General features: G+C 36.3%; 1 protein-coding gene across 1 annotated transcript; it reads right to left on the bottom strand.

Annotated features, from left to right (window-relative positions):
- Window positions 1-3,489: 3,489 nt before the first annotated feature.
- On the bottom strand, window positions 3,490-5,958 carry LOC122010928 (zinc finger MYM-type protein 1-like). Its single transcript, XM_042567393.1, has one exon. It carries the CDS (start codon window positions 5,956-5,958, stop codon window positions 3,490-3,492), a length of 2,469 nt encoding a protein of 822 aa, XP_042423327.1.
- Between the last annotated feature and the right edge of the window lie 14,264 nt (window positions 5,959-20,222).

Raw genomic sequence — 20,222 nt, 5'->3', positions numbered from 1 at the left:
TGGTCAAATCTAACGTGATAATTGAATGGTGAGTAATGCCAATTGATTGCTAGGAAGAAATCGACTTGAACAACATCCGTATAAAGGTATCTTGAGGAGGATTCTCACTGTCGATTCTTGAGGATCTGTAAAGAAAGTGTTACTACATTTTCTACCACCAAGAGGCAATTCAAAGTAAGAAAAGATCAAACAAAACAAGGTTCTTCCTTGTAAAGTTATTTTCTTTTCTTCTCCGCCTCCGAAAAGTTTCTAAAAAGAAGGTTGTTCATAGTGAAAGTGATTGTTGGAGTGGACCTTTGGATTAGCCATCTTAAAGAGGTAGATACCAAGTAAAATCCTGAAGTTGTGCATGTAGAGTCAAAGTTAATTCAAGTTACCGTTGAGCATTCAATGACGAGTACAAAGCAACGATGAAAAGCAATCAGAGTTATTCATCCCCCATCCCTCTAGCTCGCACGGATCATAACATGTGATGTCAGAGCGAAGCTACGCTTCATCAGACTAATCACCAGAAGAAGCATGATCTAGAGGAAGAAGAAGAAGTTGAAATTAGTTTGAGCTCAACTTCACAATAGAACCCCTGGATGGATTTGGATATAACATCTGGGCACCTCTACCCTTTGTATTAGGAGGCTTCAATCTTTGGAACTCAAGATTAATGGAGAATTTCTTGATGATGAATACAAAGCAATAGTTTGCTCTAATTGAAGGATTTGAAATTCCTAAAGATAAATAGAGAGAACCTCTTCAGAAGAGCAAATGAACCAAGAAGCAAGTCAAGAGATTCGAGGCTCATGATAAAGTAACTAAAATTTTAATTAATTTGTTGCCTAACAATATCTTATGAAAGATAGGTGAATATCAAGATGTCAAGGAATAGTGGACGAAGTTAAAAAAAAAATCATGAAGATCCAACCTTAACACCAATGAAAATAAATTCAAAGAGAGAGACTCATTGGATAAAAAACTTGAGATTTCAGTGGTTGAGAAGTGCTTAACCTCCAAGAATGAAATTGAAGAAGCATCTACCTCAAGAATTGAGGGGGTGAAGTTATTGGTATAGGACCAAGAGGATGCATCGATATCGAGAGCTGATAAGGAAGTTAGCTCCACCTCGACAAGCATGGACAACTCAACTCGTGAAGGTATAACGAGCTCAACTCGTGAATGTATAACAAGCTCAATTCATAAAGTTCAAGATCATATAAATTACTTTGAATGTAAGGGAAAAGGACACTATAAGATTAAGTATCCTAAATTGAAGAAGAAAAAAGTTCAAGTGGCGTCCAAGATGAAGGAGAAACCAAGAGAAGTTAGCTTCATGATATGAAAGGGCAAGGAACATATAGAATGCTTTTTTTACAGCAAAAGGTGATAACGTTCATCCCAAGCAATCCAGTATTACCAACCCTCCAGCTAGATATAGGCAAGTAAATCATGGGGGGTGTGGGGGGTGTGGTGTATTTTGTCTTGGAATAGCATGGGGAGGTCAGGCATTGGACGAGGTATTTTGCACTTGCTGAGAATTAATCCTAAGACCCATTGGAGCAACCACTAGTTACGAACTGTGTCAATCCGTGGAAGCACACATAGTGTGCTTCTTGTGCAATCAAAAAGAATATTATCAAATTCAATGTTCAAAGATGAGGCTTTCAAGTAAGAATAAAGGAGGAAGCTCAAATTAAGGGGATCTTCTAAGAACAAACTTAAGGTACTATTAGTTAATAGTATTTAAGTATATCAAGATAATAAGTATGCTAGAAATAAGTATTATGAATTTAGAGTTTGTTATCATGAAAATAAAAAAGCATGATAATTGTAAGGAAAATTATAAATCATATCATGCTAGAAAAATCTTACCTAAGGATAGGAAGATATAAATTAATTTTAGCAAGAACCCTAAGCAAGTTAGATATATACCTAAAAAGAAAAATATTCAAGGCAATCATGAAAAATCAAAATTTGAGGATTTAAAGATTGAAAATCAAGTTTTGATGTCAATACTTGATAAATTGGAGAATACCCTAGAGTAAATGACAAATAATATTATTAAATGATCCAAAAAGCAAAACCTAAGTTTAGGAAGACAAGAGTCATCTATGGATAGGATGAGTTTGGGATAGAAATCTAAGTTCAGGGAAAGTATGACCTTATACTATAGAGTTTCATATAGCTATGGAACTAATTATAGGTTTAGGAGTCAAGTTAAGGTTATAAGGGAAGTTATCCCTAGTGTTGATTTTGAGGAAACTAGCATGACTAAGCCTTCTAAGAAGTCTAGAAAAGTCATTAGGATGATTTCTAGAAAGTTATCCCTAATGAGTATTTATTACACCTAAGCTAAAGAGCATTAATAGGTATTAGGTTCCTAAGAGTGTGATCCCTTCACACTAAATGCAAAACTATTAAAATTGACATAATTAAATTTATTGAGTAAAATAATAATAAAATAAAGGATAATTAATAAATAAATAAGTTTATATGAATTAATAGAAATTATAGAAATTTTTCTAGAATTTATTGGAATTTTAAAATGAATATCGAGATATTTTATAAAGATAAATGGGTTAGGCTTTTCTAAAGCTTGTTTTGAATACCCAATTAAAATGAGAGTTTATTGAAATATAAATCTAGGCTTTAATCGTTTAACCTAAGTTTTATTGCTTCTTCCACTGTCCCCCGATTCTTTCTTCTCCACCTTGCGTGTTTCGCCATCTCCGCCACAGCGCGTCGACGAAGGCCAAGGCCAACCGTTGCCTACGCCCGGCCAATTCCTACGTCTGTTTTTGACCGCCACTCCTCACTCGTGCATCCCTCCCCACGTGTCGATAGCCGTGGTTTCCGCCGACAGATGCAGTTTCCACCGCGAGAAGGATCACACTACCTGGAGCAGCGCATCCGACCACTGGCCTCCCTGTCCACAGCATCCCTCCTCTAGTGAGCCAGCGACTACTAGCTAGCAACTTCAGAAGCTGTTAGACAGCGATTGTGCATGCACATGCCGTCACTACCTAAGGAGGAATCACCGATGCTCAAACCACATAGCCATAGCCGCTTAATTGTTTGAGCTCCTACAGTTGCTAGCCTCCACGGGTAGCAACCACCATCAGCCATCATTAGAGGCCGACAACTGCAGCCTAAGTGTGAACAGCAACCGCCGACTACTATGCACCTCGCTGGTTCATGAACCGTCCCTGCCAACGTCTTCGAAGGATGGTGACACCTGCCGATCCCCACTGCCGAGGAAGAGAAGGGAACAGTAACATATCTTTAGTGATTTCTATTAAGTTAATTAATTTGCTTTGATTAAGTAATATATTAGTTAATTAATTAATTAGTCCAATGGCGTAGCCAGGGTCTTCAAATGCCCTGGGCTAAATTACGACAGTAATAAAACATACATGTATACTAAACATTTAACAAGCATATAACATTTATATACCAATATCCTTTTACATAGTTCAAATTTCATTCAAAATACTTCAATATCTACTTAAGCTGTGCTCGACGAGATTTTAGAGTATAAAACTCATCTATTACTGATTCCAAGTCTATTTTCTCAGATAATTGTCGTTCTATGTAGAGAATCATGCAATCGGAAAGTAAATCATCATCCATCTTGTTGCGACGTGCCGTTTTGAGAAATTTCATGGATGAAAAAGCTCTCTCTACTGTTGCAGTTGATACAGGAAGAGTCAAGACAAGACGAATCAATTTCTGAATCATAACATAACTCTCAGCCTTTTTGGTCACAATCATTTCTCTATATAATGCAGAAAGAGTAGAAATTTGTTGAAACTCACGATCACAAACTATGTCAAGTTGATAGTGTTCCAATTCAGCTCTCAAAGCATGAATTTCTTGTTGAGTAAAATCAACCGGATAAAATTTTGATGCAAGCTTGCAAATATCGCCCATATTAAATTTTTTAAATGAATCAGTAGGATCCAAAGCTGAACAAAGAGCAAGAAGTTCCATTGTTGCCTCACTGAATCTACAATTTAGTTCCATCACTTGAAAATCTATTGCAGCATTAAAAATATCATAGTGATAATGATGCTCAACTGTGACATGGTCCTGTTGTTGACAATAACGATTAACTTTATAACCACAGCTCATATCAGGTATCTCAATATTATGTCGTGCACAAAAAGTCTTTACTTTCTCAAAAAATTCATCCCAACCATCTTCTCTAAATTTTAGAAGAATGATTTTTGTGGTTGAGACAAATTTTAAAGCGTTCACAATATCTTGTGATTTATTTTGTAGAGCTTGACAAAGAATGTCAGTGGTTTCTAAGATATTTTCCATCAAAAACAACACAAATATAAATTCAAAACTCATAATTGTGTTGCATAAACCACAAGCTTCACCACGTATTGTGCCATTTGGCCCATTTTCACTGAGATTTCCAAGGATCTTACAAGTTGCTGCATACATGTCTATCAAGTTCCTAACAGAATCATAATGAGAGCTCCAACGAGTAGCACCAGGTCTATGCAATGTACCAATCTGATTAGCTCCTGTACCAGACTCACACTCACCAATAGTCAACATATATGCAATCTCTTCTTGTTGAGCAGATTGTAAATCACTAAGATGTTTAGGAGACGAGGTGACAAAGTTTACAATGGAAGTTAAATAAGAAAAGAATTGCCAAATAGAAGGCACATCCTTAGCAGCTGCAACCAATGTCAACTGTAAACGATGAGCAAAACAATGTACATAATAGGCATATGGACAATCTCTAAGAAATAATGCTTGAAGTCCATTCCATTCACCACGCATATTACTTGCACCATCATACCCTTGTCCCCTCATGTTGTGGATTTGAATATTGTGTTGAACAAAGATGTCAGAAATTGATTTCTTAAGGTTTGCAGATGTTGTGTCCTCAACACTCAAAATCTCAAAGAAACGTTCCACCAAAAATCCAGAATTATTAACAAATCTGAAAATAAGGGCCATTTGCTCTTTTTTAGATTCATCTTGAGCTTCATCAACAAGAATACAAAATTTGGCATCTCCCAATTCATCTCGAATCATTGTTCTCACTTTATTAGCAAGAATATGCAATATTTCCTTTTGAATTTGCGGAGAAATGTATTTAGCATTTTGCGGGGCATTATGTAACACAACTTTTGCAATTTCATCATTTAAATGTGCTTGAAATTTCAACAATTCAATAAAATTTTCACGATTTAAAGAACTCTCTGATTCATCATGACCTCTAAAAGAACATCCTTGAGTTGCAAGCCATAATAAACCTTCAATTGTTGCCTTTAGACGCAACCTATTCTTTATAATTTCTTCCGTAGATTGAGCATTCAACACTTTGTCAATATTTTGCTTTGGTTTCATCAAATCCTGAACACATTTCACACATCTATTATGTGATGAAGATAATGAACCAACATGGATAAGAAATGCACATTTTTCTCCATCATTAACTCTCTTCCAACTGTTAAACCCTTCAGAAATAAGTGCAGAACGAGCCATTGGATTACTTGTATTATCAAAAAGAAAACATGGAAAACAATATGCTTTGTCCTTTGAAGGTGAATATTCTAGCCAAGGAAATTGTTTGAACCAAACATATTGAAATCGACGATTTTGCTTTCCAATTTTTGTTCTTGGATACTCAACAAGTTTGGGTTGATAAGGCCCTGCTTTGATATATGCTCTTCTAATCTCATCCCGCTCATTAACAAAGTATTCACAAATCAATTTTCGTAATCCTGGATCTCGTTCAATAGAAGAAATATCAAATTCTTCTTCTCTTTGTTCTATTGGCCTAGATACAACATGAGGTTGTAAATCGGAAGTAGAGGATCCAACTGTTGGTCTAAGAGGTATATCACATTGCAATTGATTATCAGATTCAGATTGATCATCTCTTTTCCTAAAAAATGACAGTAATGTTTTTGACTTTTTATTTGAAGATTGTTGGTGTTCCATTTATAACCTAAGGAAAAAATAATTACAAATTAATTATTTATAACTTAAAAATAAAAAACAACTACCAATCAATTATAACAAACTCAATCATATTATTCATTTTATGATAAACTCAACCACAATAATAAATCAATTTATAATATCACAACATTCCCTAGTATTAGAATCATAATTTTCAAATAATTTAAAATTCTAAATAATTTCAAATAAAATCACAACTATAAATCTAAAATTACCTGTGAGGCTGTGATTTGTCACTTTAAAATAAAGAGAAGTTCACTGTATACCCGTAAAATCCGGTGCTATGTTGAAACTTGAAATGCCTGAAATCAAAAACAAAAAAAAGGACTTAAAAAGGGAACAAATATGGGAATTTAAAAGTAAACTTAGGACCTTCCATTTTTTTTTCAACCACAACAATCACAAATAATAATGAGTATCACATTTAGATTGACAGAATTTTTAAAATTTTTCAGAAATTTAACCTAGGTCAGAAATAACTTTCTTAAAAAAAATTAGGGCAAAGCGACTATGATTCTATGAAGAACAATCTCTACTGGTAAATCCATCACACACGGCGATCCCCAGATTGTCAAGACTAAACTCACACAAATGACACAATAGATTCTAAAAGCCACAGAACTCCCATAAGGATGAAGCAAGGAAGACGAAGGAACCAAAAAATTCACAAATCATAAAAATAAAAATAAAAAAAATATGGAAAGTGTTGTTCTAGAATAGGAGAGTCAGGTGAGGATACAGAAAAAAGGAGAGCCCAATTCATTTTCGTGTCATCCTATATTGATTGATTTGGAGAGGGAAAAAAGGAGAGCTTCTTAGTCTTAGGTGAACTTGATGGAAATTGAAAAGGATGGATTTTGACGAAGGACGAAGAAGACAAAGAAGATGTAGATGGTAGATGGAGATCAGGAGATTACCATTTATCAGTGCCAATTGCCAAGAGATTGAGCGAGGAGAATCGGTGGCTGAAGAAGGAGATGATGTGCTGAAGGATTGCAGGTGGCGACGAAGACGATCACTGCCTCAACCCTCAAGGGGTCCGTCGTGACAGAGAAGGAGGCGAAAAAAATCGCTGGGTTAGGGATTAGGGGTTGGGCTCGTTCACCTGCACTGGGCAGCGAAAGAAACTTAGGGCTTACTGATTAGGGACTGAACTTAGGGTGTTAAACATTGCTGGGCTGCACTGGGCTTCAGCCCAGTGTAGCCCAGTACTGACTACGCCCTTGAATTAGTCCATTAGTGTTAATTGAGTTAATTAAAAGTGTTTAATCAATTGATAGGTTTTATATTTGTTTAGTTAATTGAATCGATTTCATTAATTGTGTAATTGGTGTGATAAGTTTAATAAAGTAGATTAATTGATTTAATTGGCTTAGATGTGAACAAATGATAACCTGGTCACTTAATGGGTTAATTCACAAGTTAATAAATATGGTTAGTTGACCTAACAACAAAGAATTCAAATTACTAAGTTGAAGATGAACTAATAAGTTGATTAATTAATCAATAGGATTTTATTATTGATTAATAGACTCTTGGGTTCCCTATATCTTATATTTGTAGAATTTATGCTCGATGAAATCTCACGGACTTGGAGACAATTTGGACATGTTACATCGAGATGGCTAGATCTTGCTTATCTTTTGAGAGCTTTGATTATAGTGCATGATTATTTACTGCCATATTTGATTAGATCGCAGTTACTCGCTTACCTTAAATTTGTTCTATATTGCCCCTGAGTTTAATTCCTTATTGTTTGTCCTTACATGTTGACCTATTGTTGGTAGCTATGTAGTTACATTTGTTATTCATGATTGTGTTTATATATATAGATGATATTACCACATCATAGTGTATGATGTTGGATATTCTACTAGATCCCTTAGTAGCTGATTTGAGTTTGTATTTATTGTTAGGATGATCATACCATAGTAAAGGATATCGAGAATCTTGCTAAATCTTTGTTTGTTATTTTATACAATAGTGTAGAATATTGACTATCCTAATATACCCTTGTTATTATTTAGGTCTATAGCTTATGTTTGTGAATTTATATTATAGTATGGTTATATACTTATTCTTGTGCCTATAGGCCACTAATATTATATGTTGTATAGTTGTATATTGGTGCGAGGGCATATATGTTAGTGAGATTATACTGACCTACACTTGATGGAAATCACTCCCTAGCAGAGGGATATTGTATTACACTAGATTTTTCCCTTTGGATAAACCCATAGGATTACTTGATCTTGATCTTGTAGTTTATTATATGTGTGATGTTACTATGAAATTAGTTGAGATATTAATATTAGATAACTAGTAACTTGAGGACCTGATTGTCTATTTTCTGCCTATATATTAGTAGAATTTTATCGTAGTATAGGATACAAATATTCTAGTAGACCCTTACGTGTTATATAGGCTCATGCCTATATATTCGTAAGATTATACCATAGTGTAGCATTTTGAGTATCCTATTAAACCCTTAGTTGCTATCCTGTTGACCATTGTCTCACATTCTTGATTGAGAGAGTCGTCAGTAGCCGTTAGTATATCCTGTCGACTATTGTCTCTCATTCGTGGTTGAGAGAATTATCAGTGACCGTTAGTATATCCTGTCTCTTATTTGTGATTGAGAGAGTTGTCAGCAAACCATTAGTATATTCTGTTGACTATTATCTCCCATTCATAGTTGAGAGAGTCGTCAACGATCGTTAGTGTATCTTGTCTCCCATTCATTGTTGAGAGAGTCGTTAGTGACCATTTGTATATACCTTGTCTCCCCACTAAACAATCCATGGTAGAGCGTTCTTCTACAGACAATGACTAGTTATATACCCTGACTGCCTATAGAATCATTTGTGGTAGAGCATTCTCCCGCAATCAGTGATAGGGGAGCAAGATAGCTACCCCATCCTATCCGTCCATGGGTCCATCCTTGGTAGAGTATTTTCTCACAAACAGTGACTAGTTATTTATCCTAACTACTCACGAGACTATCCGTGATAGAATATTTCTCCTGCAGTCAGTATTTGTTATGTGCTTGCTATATGTTGATCATATATTTATTTATGCAGGTTTGGATATACTGTATGTACTCTCAAATTATTAGTTATAATTGGTTGAGTAGGTTAGTGAAGTATTATGTTATTGGTTATGCTTTTGGTTAGCTAGTGATTATATTGGGACACTTACGTTGGTTAGTAAGTATTTTACCTGAGATTGCATCATTTGATCTCCTGATAGTATATTATTCATGCACTATTTTCTTCTACCCACTGAGTATTTTATACTCACTACCTGTTATTGTTCTTTGATCTTTTAGGTTAACAAATAGAGAATGTTTGTCACTCAGAGGTCTTGGCTGTCAGTCCCGCTCAAATTGGATTTATCTTGAGTTACTTCGTTTTATTGTTTCTGTTGCTTATGGTTTTAGTTTCTTTCTATTCTAGATTTTTGAGTGTATTCACATGTGTATGCATACATACACGTATTATCATTATTAGCTAGTTACGTTGGCTTTAAATGATTTAATATCGATTATTTCCTATATTTTCACTGGGGGTACCGTCAAATTTGGAGGACAAGTATACCCTTAGAGCATGACAACAAGAACTGAGTCTGAGGTTCGTTGGGTGTGGGGGTAATCCCAATACAAAATCCATGCTGACATCAAATCAAGGAGCTTTAGAAATGGGTAGGGGAGTGTACAAGCCTGCATTGGTTAGAACCCCCTTAGACCGCTGGCATACAAAACATCGATCAATAAAGTAAGCCACATTGCTGGTCAACTTGGGCCAATAGAAATTGACAGAGATGAGGGCCAACGTCTTATCACTTCCAAAGTGTCCCTCATTATAAAGCTCACTCATAATCTGCTGCCTTATAGAGCAGTCTGGAATGCACAACTGTAACCCACGAAATGGATAGCCATTATGCAAAATAAAATCATGTCAGTAACTATCATGTACCTCCTGGAATATCCTTCTGAATAATGGGTCAATTGCATACATATCTGGAAAAATCTCAAAGCCCCCAACGCTAGTACTTATGGTGGTGAACGCCGACTTAGAGCATCTGTAACACAGTTCAGACTTCTTGCTTGGTGCTTTAGTGTAAAGGTGAACTCTTGTAAGTAAGCCACCCACTTGGTATGCCACATGCTCTGCTTGTGTTGACCATTGATATACCTTAATGCTTCATGATCAGTGAATAGGATGAATTTCTTTTGTACTAGGCAGTGTTGCCAATACTTCAAGGACTGCACAATGGCATAGAACTCCAAGTCGTAGGTAGAATAATTTTTCTTGGACCTAGAGAGCTTCTCGCCGAAGAAAGCAATTGATCGCCCAGATTAACTTAGAACACCCTCGATACCTATGTTGGATGCATCACAGTTGGCCTCAAATATTCTATCAAAATCAAGAAGGGACAAAACTGGTGCTTCGATCATCCTTTGTTTGACCAGTTGAAAGCTAGCCTCTACTTCTTCAGACCACTTGAAATCCCTTCTCTTGAGACACTCGGTGATAGAAGCGATTAGAGTGCTAAAATTTCTGATGAACCGGCTGTAGAAAGAAGTTAAGCCATGGAAGCTTCTTACATCGTGCAAGGTCCTTAGTTGAGGTCACTCCAGGACTGTATCTATCTTTGTTTGATCTACATGTACATCATCAGTAGACACAATAAAACTGCGGAAAGTTACCAAGGTAGTAAAGAAAGATCACTTCTTCTTGTTTACAAATAAACACTTTGTTTTTAGCTTTTCGAAGACAGCACAGAGATGATCGAAGTATGATGCCCATGTCAGACTATAAACAAGGATGTTGTCAAAGTATAGCACAACAAACTTTCCCATAAAGGGCCACAAAATCTAATGCATAAATCTCATGAAGGTACTAGGCACATTGGATAGTCCAAAAGGCATGACCATCCACTCATATAGCTCATGCTGCATCATGAATGTCGTCTTCCATTCATCACCAGGCCTTATTCTGATCTGGTGGTATCCGCTTTTAAGGTTAATTTTTTAGAAGACCTTAGAACCGGATAGTTGATCCAACATGTCATCCAAGCAGAGAATTGGAAACATGTACTTCACTGTAATCTTGTTGATGGCTCTACTATCGACACACATATGCCACGTGCCATCCTTCTTCGGTACTAGTATGGCAGGAACTGCACAAGGGCTCATGCTCTCTCGGATGTGTCCTTTTTCCAGCAACTCGACCACTTGATGCTGTAATTCTTCTACTTCTTTAGGGCTAAGGCGATAAGCTGGCCAATTGGGCAAACTCGACTCGGAACAAGGTCAATCTGATGTTGAATATCGCGCATCGATGGTAGCCCAGAATGAAGATCCTCCGACATTAGCTCATCAAAATTCGCTAGTAGCTACTGTACTTCGGCTGGTAACTCTACATCCATGGTCAGAGCAATGCTTTGGCATGGTAGTAAAACATATGCAATTCCTTGCTCTACTTCATCTAAAAACTTGGATATAGAAAGTAGATTAGTATTTTTATCTATCGGAATTGGAGTAGTTCCTTCCCACCTTGGAGCCAACGTAATTTTTTTTCCTTTGACGTTAAGGGTATAGGTATTCTTCCACCGATCATGAATAGCACTACAATCATACTGTCAAGGTCGCTCCAATAATACATGACATGCATCCATGACCACCACATCACACCAAGCGCTATCAAAATATTTGCCAATTGAAAAAGAAACGAGGCATCGCTGGTCTACTGTTACCTCACTTTCTTTATTCAGCAAAGATAACTTGTAGGGTTTAGGATGATAGTCTGTGTTTAGTTGTAATTTCTGGATAGCCTCTACAAATATTACATTCTCACAACTATCGTTGTCGATAATCATCTTGCAGACTTTATCTATGATGGTGCAGGTAGTATGAAAAATATTGGTTCTCAATCAATCATCCCCTGAATCACCCTTAAGAGTCAGCAAACTCTTACGAATATCCAAAGTCTCATGATCATCACCATAAATCACTTCATCAAATGCTTTATGCATCGGATTGCCAATTGTTGTTGTATCTTCTATCACCTCTTCCTCGATCAATAAGTTTTTACCCTTCGGATATGTAGAAGAGGGCTTCCTGCATTGGTGTGCCATATGTCCTTGTTCACCATATTGATAACATTTGATAGGGGCTTTAGAGTAAACTTGTGGTGACTACTGCGGTGGTCTCTACGGTGGTTGCTGCTATGAGAGATGAGAATTTTGAGGGTGAGCTAGTCGATTGTTCTGGCCGCCTCTCCCCACTGGTTTCCTATTTTGTTGCTTTTAGCTGTGAGTGCACGTTAAAATACCTCTAACACTGTCGAGGGTGAATGAAGACTGAGAGCATCTTGCAAAGCCAAGTGCAGAACCCTTAAGTAATGTGCCACCTGCTTCTCCTTAGTCTTGGATAGGTCATTTCGAACCACTAGATGAAAAAACTCTTCTATATATTCGTCGACTGCTCTCGCGCCTTATCTTAATGAGTGAAATCGCTAGAATAGAGTTTGGGTGTAGTCGAAGGGAAGGAAGTGTTCCTTCATATTTTCCTTTATATCTTCCCAAGTTATTTAGGGTTTACCTTATTTGTCCCAAGAGCGTCGCATCTATTCCCATCATGCTGATGCTCGCCCTTTGAGTCTGATGGCAATTAACTTTACTTTCATCTGATCTAGAACTCGCTTGTAGTCGAAGATCCACTCTACTTCATTGATCTAGTCAATGAAGTCCTATGCTTGCAATGAACCAGAAAATTCGGGCAGATCTCGAAATCTGAAGTCTCTAGCTAGCGGGTTCATCTCGTCCATGATGATCTTGAGGTGAGTCCCACTAGTGATATGAGTTATTGAAGGAAGACTCAGATCCATGATTTGAAATCTCATGATCTTCAAGATCCCACGCCGCCATATGATGGGTTAAATCTATAACTTGTCTCCGTAAATCCTTAATCGTCATTATGTCTTGGATGCTACGACCATGGTGCTCAACTTCCTCTACGAAGCCTTCCTGTTGTTGCGACCACGACTACGACCACGATGACCCACCAATGCATTTGTTGATGACCTTCACGTCTGATACCAAACTGACACCGAGCAGGATAGCGATTATCCTGCAGGCTGATGCGAAAAGGAAAATTGAGGAGAAGACAAAAAGAGGAACCTTAAAGAAGGAAACTTTTTATTAAAACTTGAGGGGTTAATCTCTCAACATCTAAATATGACTCTTATATAGAGCACAACCTAACACTCAAATAAGGAAAGAAATTATAATAATTATAATTAACAGATTTTAGTTCCAATCTTATAAAGAAAGAAAATTGATTTTTACCCCAAAAGGAAAGTAATTAATTTAATGATCTTAACTCAAATCAAGACGCAGATTAAATCCTATCTAAAAAATACCAAAAATATGAAAATCATCCTAAATACTGAAAAAATAAAAAAAAAACACCAAAAATAGTAAACGGCCTTTAAAAGGGTTTATAGTAGAACTTGGGATTGAAAATTTGTCGGTTACAGTTTCATCGGTTATAAATGTAGGTTTTTGAATTCTACACGCGTGACGATAGACAGAGTCTGATTTTGAGTCCTGAGTCAAAAATTATGTCCGTTTGAAATTTGAAGACTCATATTATGCTTCAACACAAGTTGGCCTTCATACCTTTGCAATAGGAGACCTGGTCCACAAGGTGAGTTTATCATGAGAACTCCAAGTTCCACATCATGTTTCCCATTAAAAGTATCACAGTTCTTATACCGAAATGGGATACACCTGCAAGTATGTGGCATATTAGATAGTTGATACTCAAACCATACACAAGCAATATTTAAATAACTTTATATCTGTTGGAATACGATTTTTCGAATGAAAAAATGAGGTGTCATCAGTCGATGAAAGTTAGAATTGACTTCAAATTTGAAATCTACGTTTCGCGTAGATAAATCTAGACTATTGATTTGCTCAAAATCGGTTACGGATGAATGAGAAATGAATTGTTTAAAGTGAAGCCCAAAATTAATAGATGGGGAATAGTCCCACATCTAAAAGAACAAGGAGAGATTGTCTCCTTATATATGTTGATGTGTTATTGGAGTTAACACAAAAAGCACAAGGTGCTCTCTTGCATGTGTGCACGGACGCAATGGGCGCTTTGTTGGCGCACTTTGCACTTCGGAGAGATGACCAGATTATTGACTGAGCAAACGAGTGGCAACCATTGGATCAAAGATGGTGATAGATCGCAAGTGATGATCGGACCACTGGTGATGGGATCTAATCTGAAGCCTTAGGTTGAAAGGATTAATCTGGCGGCTAAGATTAGAAGGGATCTGGAAAGATACAACTCTTTGATCCAACGGTTGAGATTAGAGGCTATATGAAAGAGTTACAACCTTTTTCAAATCTAAAAGCCTAGATCAAGTGCAATCTGAATGGATGCACTCCTCTGGATTAAACGGTCTAGATGAGTTCTCACCAAAGGATACCTCACCTCTTCACTTGGTATACCTAGAGAAGGTTGTTGGTCTCGAAGTTTGTAGTGTTGCTACTCCGAGACAACGTCGTTGTATCTTGGAAACAAATTGCTGCTATCCTATTAGCACCTGTAGCGAAGCAATATCATTTTAATAATGTTGAACACTTGCCTCGACGATTTCAGTTTACATCCTTTCAAGCTCCAACAATCATAAAGCGACTACGACCACACCGGAGCCGTTAAAGACAATCGGGGAGACAATATCGTCCTTTAATCCATCATTTAGAAAATTAAGAAATTCTTTATCATTGCCAATGTCATATTTATCATTATTATCTTCTCCACGGAAAACTTCAATAAGGACAAGTTCATTGTTGGAGTGCATTACTAAAAACTCTTATCTATTGAAGGCAGAGTCACCTATTAACTAATCCCTCAACTCTTCTTGATGTTACATCTCGTATATTCAATTTTGCATCTACTTAACTATAAACATTTAGTTTTTAACCTTTGAATTTAATTTATTTACATTCGTCAACTGGCAATATCTTGATCACCAAATCTTATTTCACATCACTTTAATTTCTTTGACTTTCTCTAGCACAAGGGAACTTAATATTATACTTTCACCATATATGAAATTTTAGCATATTATCTAGCAATATCTATATATAACCATCTCCCAACAATATGTTTAGGATAGATTTGGTTAAAATGTAGAAAAAATGCATACTTGTGAAGTTGCCCTATATCTAAATCTGTAGATCTTTTGTATCCCTGCCATAAAATCATGGATTTCAATGCTGTTTGACATGAACGATAAGCCTGATACATAAATAAAATGAACTAATTCGAAACAAAACTCTGTTAAGACATAAATTTAACTATTTCATGCACTTAAAATTTCCTAGGAAGTCAATTAACTAACTTGGTAGTGTTATGATATTCTAGCTATTGAGCTTAAACAAGAGTACCTACAAGAGCACTAAAGCATAGGAAAGAAAGAATAGAGAGATAAATAAGAGAAGATAATTACTTCTTTATTATTGATTATTGTTATAGATTTACAATTATTGTTATAGATTTACAAATTTATTTATATATATTGTCAAGATAATATAAAAAAAATATAATAAAAAATTGTATAATATATTATGATAAATATGATAATAATAAATATAGAAATAATGATAAATATGATAATAATAAATATTAAAATGATGATAAATATAATTGCAATTACAATCCAAACATGTTAAATCATCAATAATTAAAATTAATTTTTTATTAATATCCTCGATTATTAGTATTGTTGTCGTAACTATCTTTATCTTCATCACTCCTCGACAAGCTTAATAGAAAGATATCGAACGTTGAGTTTAGTTGTCACTTTGCTAAAACATCTTTTCTGACTAGACAATGAATCAAATCTTCTAAAGCAATGACAACTTAGAGAAAGAGCAACAGAAGGCTATATAGTTTGTTGCTGCTGAATTTCTAAAAGAGGATAGTTAACTTAGTGACTTTGGAAGAAGAAGAATCACAACTGCAATTCTGGTGGTTGGAATTTGCTGGAGTAGCCTTTCTTGGAAATCTACTGTTGTGTGTTGGGCAAATTTGGGGAAAAACTTACTATTTGGTTTATTAGAAGATGGCTAAAAAGAGACAACACCTGATGGAGGAAAGGCAGATATAATGTGGCTGCTGTTGTAGAAGAGGAGAGGAGGAAGAGAAGGAGAAGAAATGGAAAGGAAGATATATAAAAAGAGGGACGGAACTTGATGTCCTTGAAATTAACAGGAAGGAAAATGATGTTGCTCTTGCTACAGGTAAAACGAGAAAGAATAATGAAGGATTGAAGCTCGCTCGCTACCGTTGGATTTCTTGACAGAAGAAAGAAGAAGATAAGCAGGAGAAGAAAAGAGGGCAGGAAGAGGGAGGAACTTTAGAGCAACTTACTGATTTTGAGAGAAAAAAGATTAAGAAGAATAATTTCTCTAGTAGAAGATTCTTCTAGAAACTAAAAGGAAGAAGGAGAATAAAAGAAAAAGGAAAGAAAGAAAAGGATGATGAAGGAGGAGGTGGTGACAATTGCTTTATTTTTTTATTTTATTTTATTTTATTTTTTGTTTTAGAGAAAGAGGAAAGGAAAGGAAAGGAAAGAAGAGAAATGATGGAGAAAATAGGAAAGTTGTTGTTATGCCCATGTCGCTAGAAAATAGGAAGAGGAGAGAAGAGGGGGAGGAGAGGATTGTTGCTAGAAAATAAAAGAGTAAGGTTGTTGGGAGGAGAAAAATTATTGATGTCATCTGGAAGATCAAGCAATATTGGAAGAAAGTAATCGATTTTTTTTTTTTTGTCGAAGAAAACTCAGAATAAAAGAAAGAGGAATGTGAGGCGGCTAGCGGGAAGAAGAAGATTGTTGTGAGAAGATTTTTGATTAATATCCTCAACTATTATTACTAATGCCAACACTATTTTTGTCTTCATCAATAAATCCATCGTCAATACACAAAAAGAAGAATGAATGGTAATATAATGTAGGCCCAATCTATGATAAAATCTAATATAACCTTTCAAATTTTAAAATGACATAACTTTTGATTTGGAATTCAGAATCAGGCTCTGTTAGTTGTCACATGTATAGAATTCGGAAACCTATTTTGTTACGAGTGAAACCATAACTGCCAAAATTAGGCCACAAATTCCACTGTTTAAACTCTTTTTAGAGACTTTTTACTATTTCCGACGATTTTTATTTTTAGGATATTTATGATAATTTTGATATTTATGTATTTATAGGAGAGAATTTATCTTGATTGAAGTCCTTTTTTTAGTTAAAATTGTTCAATTATATGCTTTCCTTTTTCAAGTATAAAGATCTATTCCTTTTCTTTATAAGATTGAAATTAAGATATGCTAATTATAATTAAATCTCATGTTGTAGTAGCATATTGAGGAACTATCCTCTATTTATAATAAAAAAAATTATTATGGTAAAACACAGAGTGATGAATTTTACTTCATTTTAGGAGGATCGTTTTTTTTTCTCCTCAATCTTTTTTTCTCGATAGCGATCATAGGATAATCGTTATTTTATCTAACATCATTTTCTAAATGCTAAGTTATTTTACAAAATCATTGATTTGGAGGAGACAACATGAAAGAAAAAATCTTTGACTTCACTTGATCAGGAAGAAAAGGAAGAAAAAGGAAGGGCATCATAAAAGATGCAACCGCTATTGGGTCCGGTATCTCCCGGAGTGCGCAAACTGATACTGATCGTCGAGGCTAGTGTTCAACACTATCTCCGTAAACGATATTGCTCTGCTAAGGTGCTAACGGATAATAGCAATTCGTTCCTAAGAAACAACGACGAACGTCTCGGAATCGTAGCACTTCGAATTCCGAGACCAACGAACCTTCTCGTAGGCTTTTTGGACTTTTAAATGCTCAAGAGAGAGTAGAATAAATGAATTCGATGATTCGATTGATATTTCCAGCATCTGGAGGATTCTATTTATACCAAATGAAGAGGTTGAATGCCTTTTTGGGTGAGAGGATGTGTTCTTTGGGCTGGATCGATCTGGATCATCCATTCTGAAGAGTTATAACCCTTCACATATCCCACTTTAATCTCATCTATCAGATCTGAAGAGTTGTGACCCTCAAATCTCGCCTATTGTCATCAGCCATCGGATCTGGATCTACTGATCCATTCGATCTGACGTTTCAGATCAAGTCTCATCCCAAGCGGTCAGATCGTGACTCTTCGCGATCCAACGCTCTAGATCGCATCACAAGCGATCAATCACACCTCTTTGATCAACGGTTGTCATCCATTTGCCCAATCAACAGTCCAGTCATCTCTTCTTCCACACGTGGATGCCACATAGGCATTGTCATGTCAGATACGAGCCTGATACGTCACCCGAGTGCCACGTAGGTACTGCAATGTCCTCTGGAGCATAAATTTAAGCTCCTTAATGCGTACGTGCGAAGTGCAAAGTGCACCTACAAAGCGCCCATTGCGCACGTAGCGGGCTCACAGGTGCGAGCACCTGCTCGCCCCTGAGAAAAGAGCGCCTGGTCTTTTCCTGAGTTAACTCCATTAACACAGCATCATTAATAAGCAAAGAATGCACATCGAAAATTTCTGATGTGGGACTATTCTCCCATGCATTTCCTTATATATCATTAATAAATAATTAATATTTATTTGGACCGACTTTAAACAATTAATTTCTCATTCACCTTTAATCGGTTTTGAGCAAATTAATAGTCTAAATTTATCTACTCGAAACGTAGATTTCAATTTTGAAGTCAATTATGACTTTTATCTATTGATGACATTCCGATTTTTCCACAAAACTGTATTGGTCCATTAAGGCCCCAATATCCAACAATCCCCCACATGAATGGAAATTAATGCAATGCATGTATGCATGCTGACACTTTACAAGAGTCTAATTGATAAGTCACTGCATCGGGAGAGGTAGCTTGTGGCTTTGAACCTTCCGTAGTGGAATGCTATCGAGTATACTAGGCTGCGCAGTGAACGTGATGTCTTGAACTGCTCAGCTGTTGGTGTATACTTAGACAATAACACCCACACAGAGACCTATCTCACCTACTTTAGGTTCTCATGGTTGGTTCCATTTCGGCCATGGACACCATCTTGGATTCATGAGTGTTTCATTGAAGTGGCCTGTCTTCACACTCATATAGGTGACACTTCTATCAGGAGTATCCTACCATACTCCACCTTATAAGGTGTAGAAGTCACTAAGAGCATAAGCTTAACCTCTCTACATGAGGTAGGACAGCACAAATTTATCCTAGGATTGGGATAGAGATAAAATATCTCATGTGCTGTAACACAACTTCTGTAACTTCGTTGTCCCATTGAACCAAGATCTTGGGATCTCCAGTCAACAAGGTTGGGTTACCACTACAGTCATTTTTTAGTTATAGATTTTTAATCTCATTCCTCTTGACGAGCAGTATACTTGATCTTGACTCAACCCTTTCGTAAGAGGATCTGCCAAATTATCTTTGGACTTAACATAGTTGATTGCAATCACTCCATTCGAGATCAACTGCTTAATGGTATTATGTCTACGACGTATATGTCGTGACTTCCCATTGTACATATTACTTTATGCCCTTCCAATTGCTGATTGACTATCACAGTGGATAAGTACGGCAGACACAAGTTTCTTCCAGCTCGGAATATCTTCTAAGAAATTCCGCAGTCATTCAGTTTCCTCAACTGCTTTGTCTAGTGCTATAAACTCGGATTCCATAGTTGACCGAGCAATGCACGTCTGCTTAGTGGATTTCCAAGATACTACTCCCCCACCGATCGTGAAAACATATCCACTAGTGGATTTGGAGTCTTTTGTATCTGATATCCAATTAGCATTACAATATCCCTCCAGCACAGCGGGATATTTTCCATAATGTAATTCATAGTTCATAGTATATTTCAAATATCTAAGAACTCACATTAATGCTTTCCAATGGGTATCATTTGGATTACTCGTAAAATGGCTCAGCTTGTTGACCGCACAGGTAATATTCGGACGTGTGCAGTTTGTGAGATACATCTATTATCCGAGAATATTCCAACTGCGATAAGGTCTCACCATGGTTTTTTGCTAAGTGTTGACTTAGATCCATAGGTGTTTTTACTGTAGAGAGATCGTACGCATTGAATCTTTTCAACACTGACTCTACATAATAG

This window comes from Zingiber officinale, chromosome 8A (genome assembly GCF_018446385.1).
Source record: "Zingiber officinale cultivar Zhangliang chromosome 8A, Zo_v1.1, whole genome shotgun sequence".
Taxonomy (NCBI): domain Eukaryota; kingdom Viridiplantae; phylum Streptophyta; class Magnoliopsida; order Zingiberales; family Zingiberaceae; genus Zingiber; species Zingiber officinale.
This window is presented reverse-complemented; position numbering and strand designations above follow the sequence as displayed.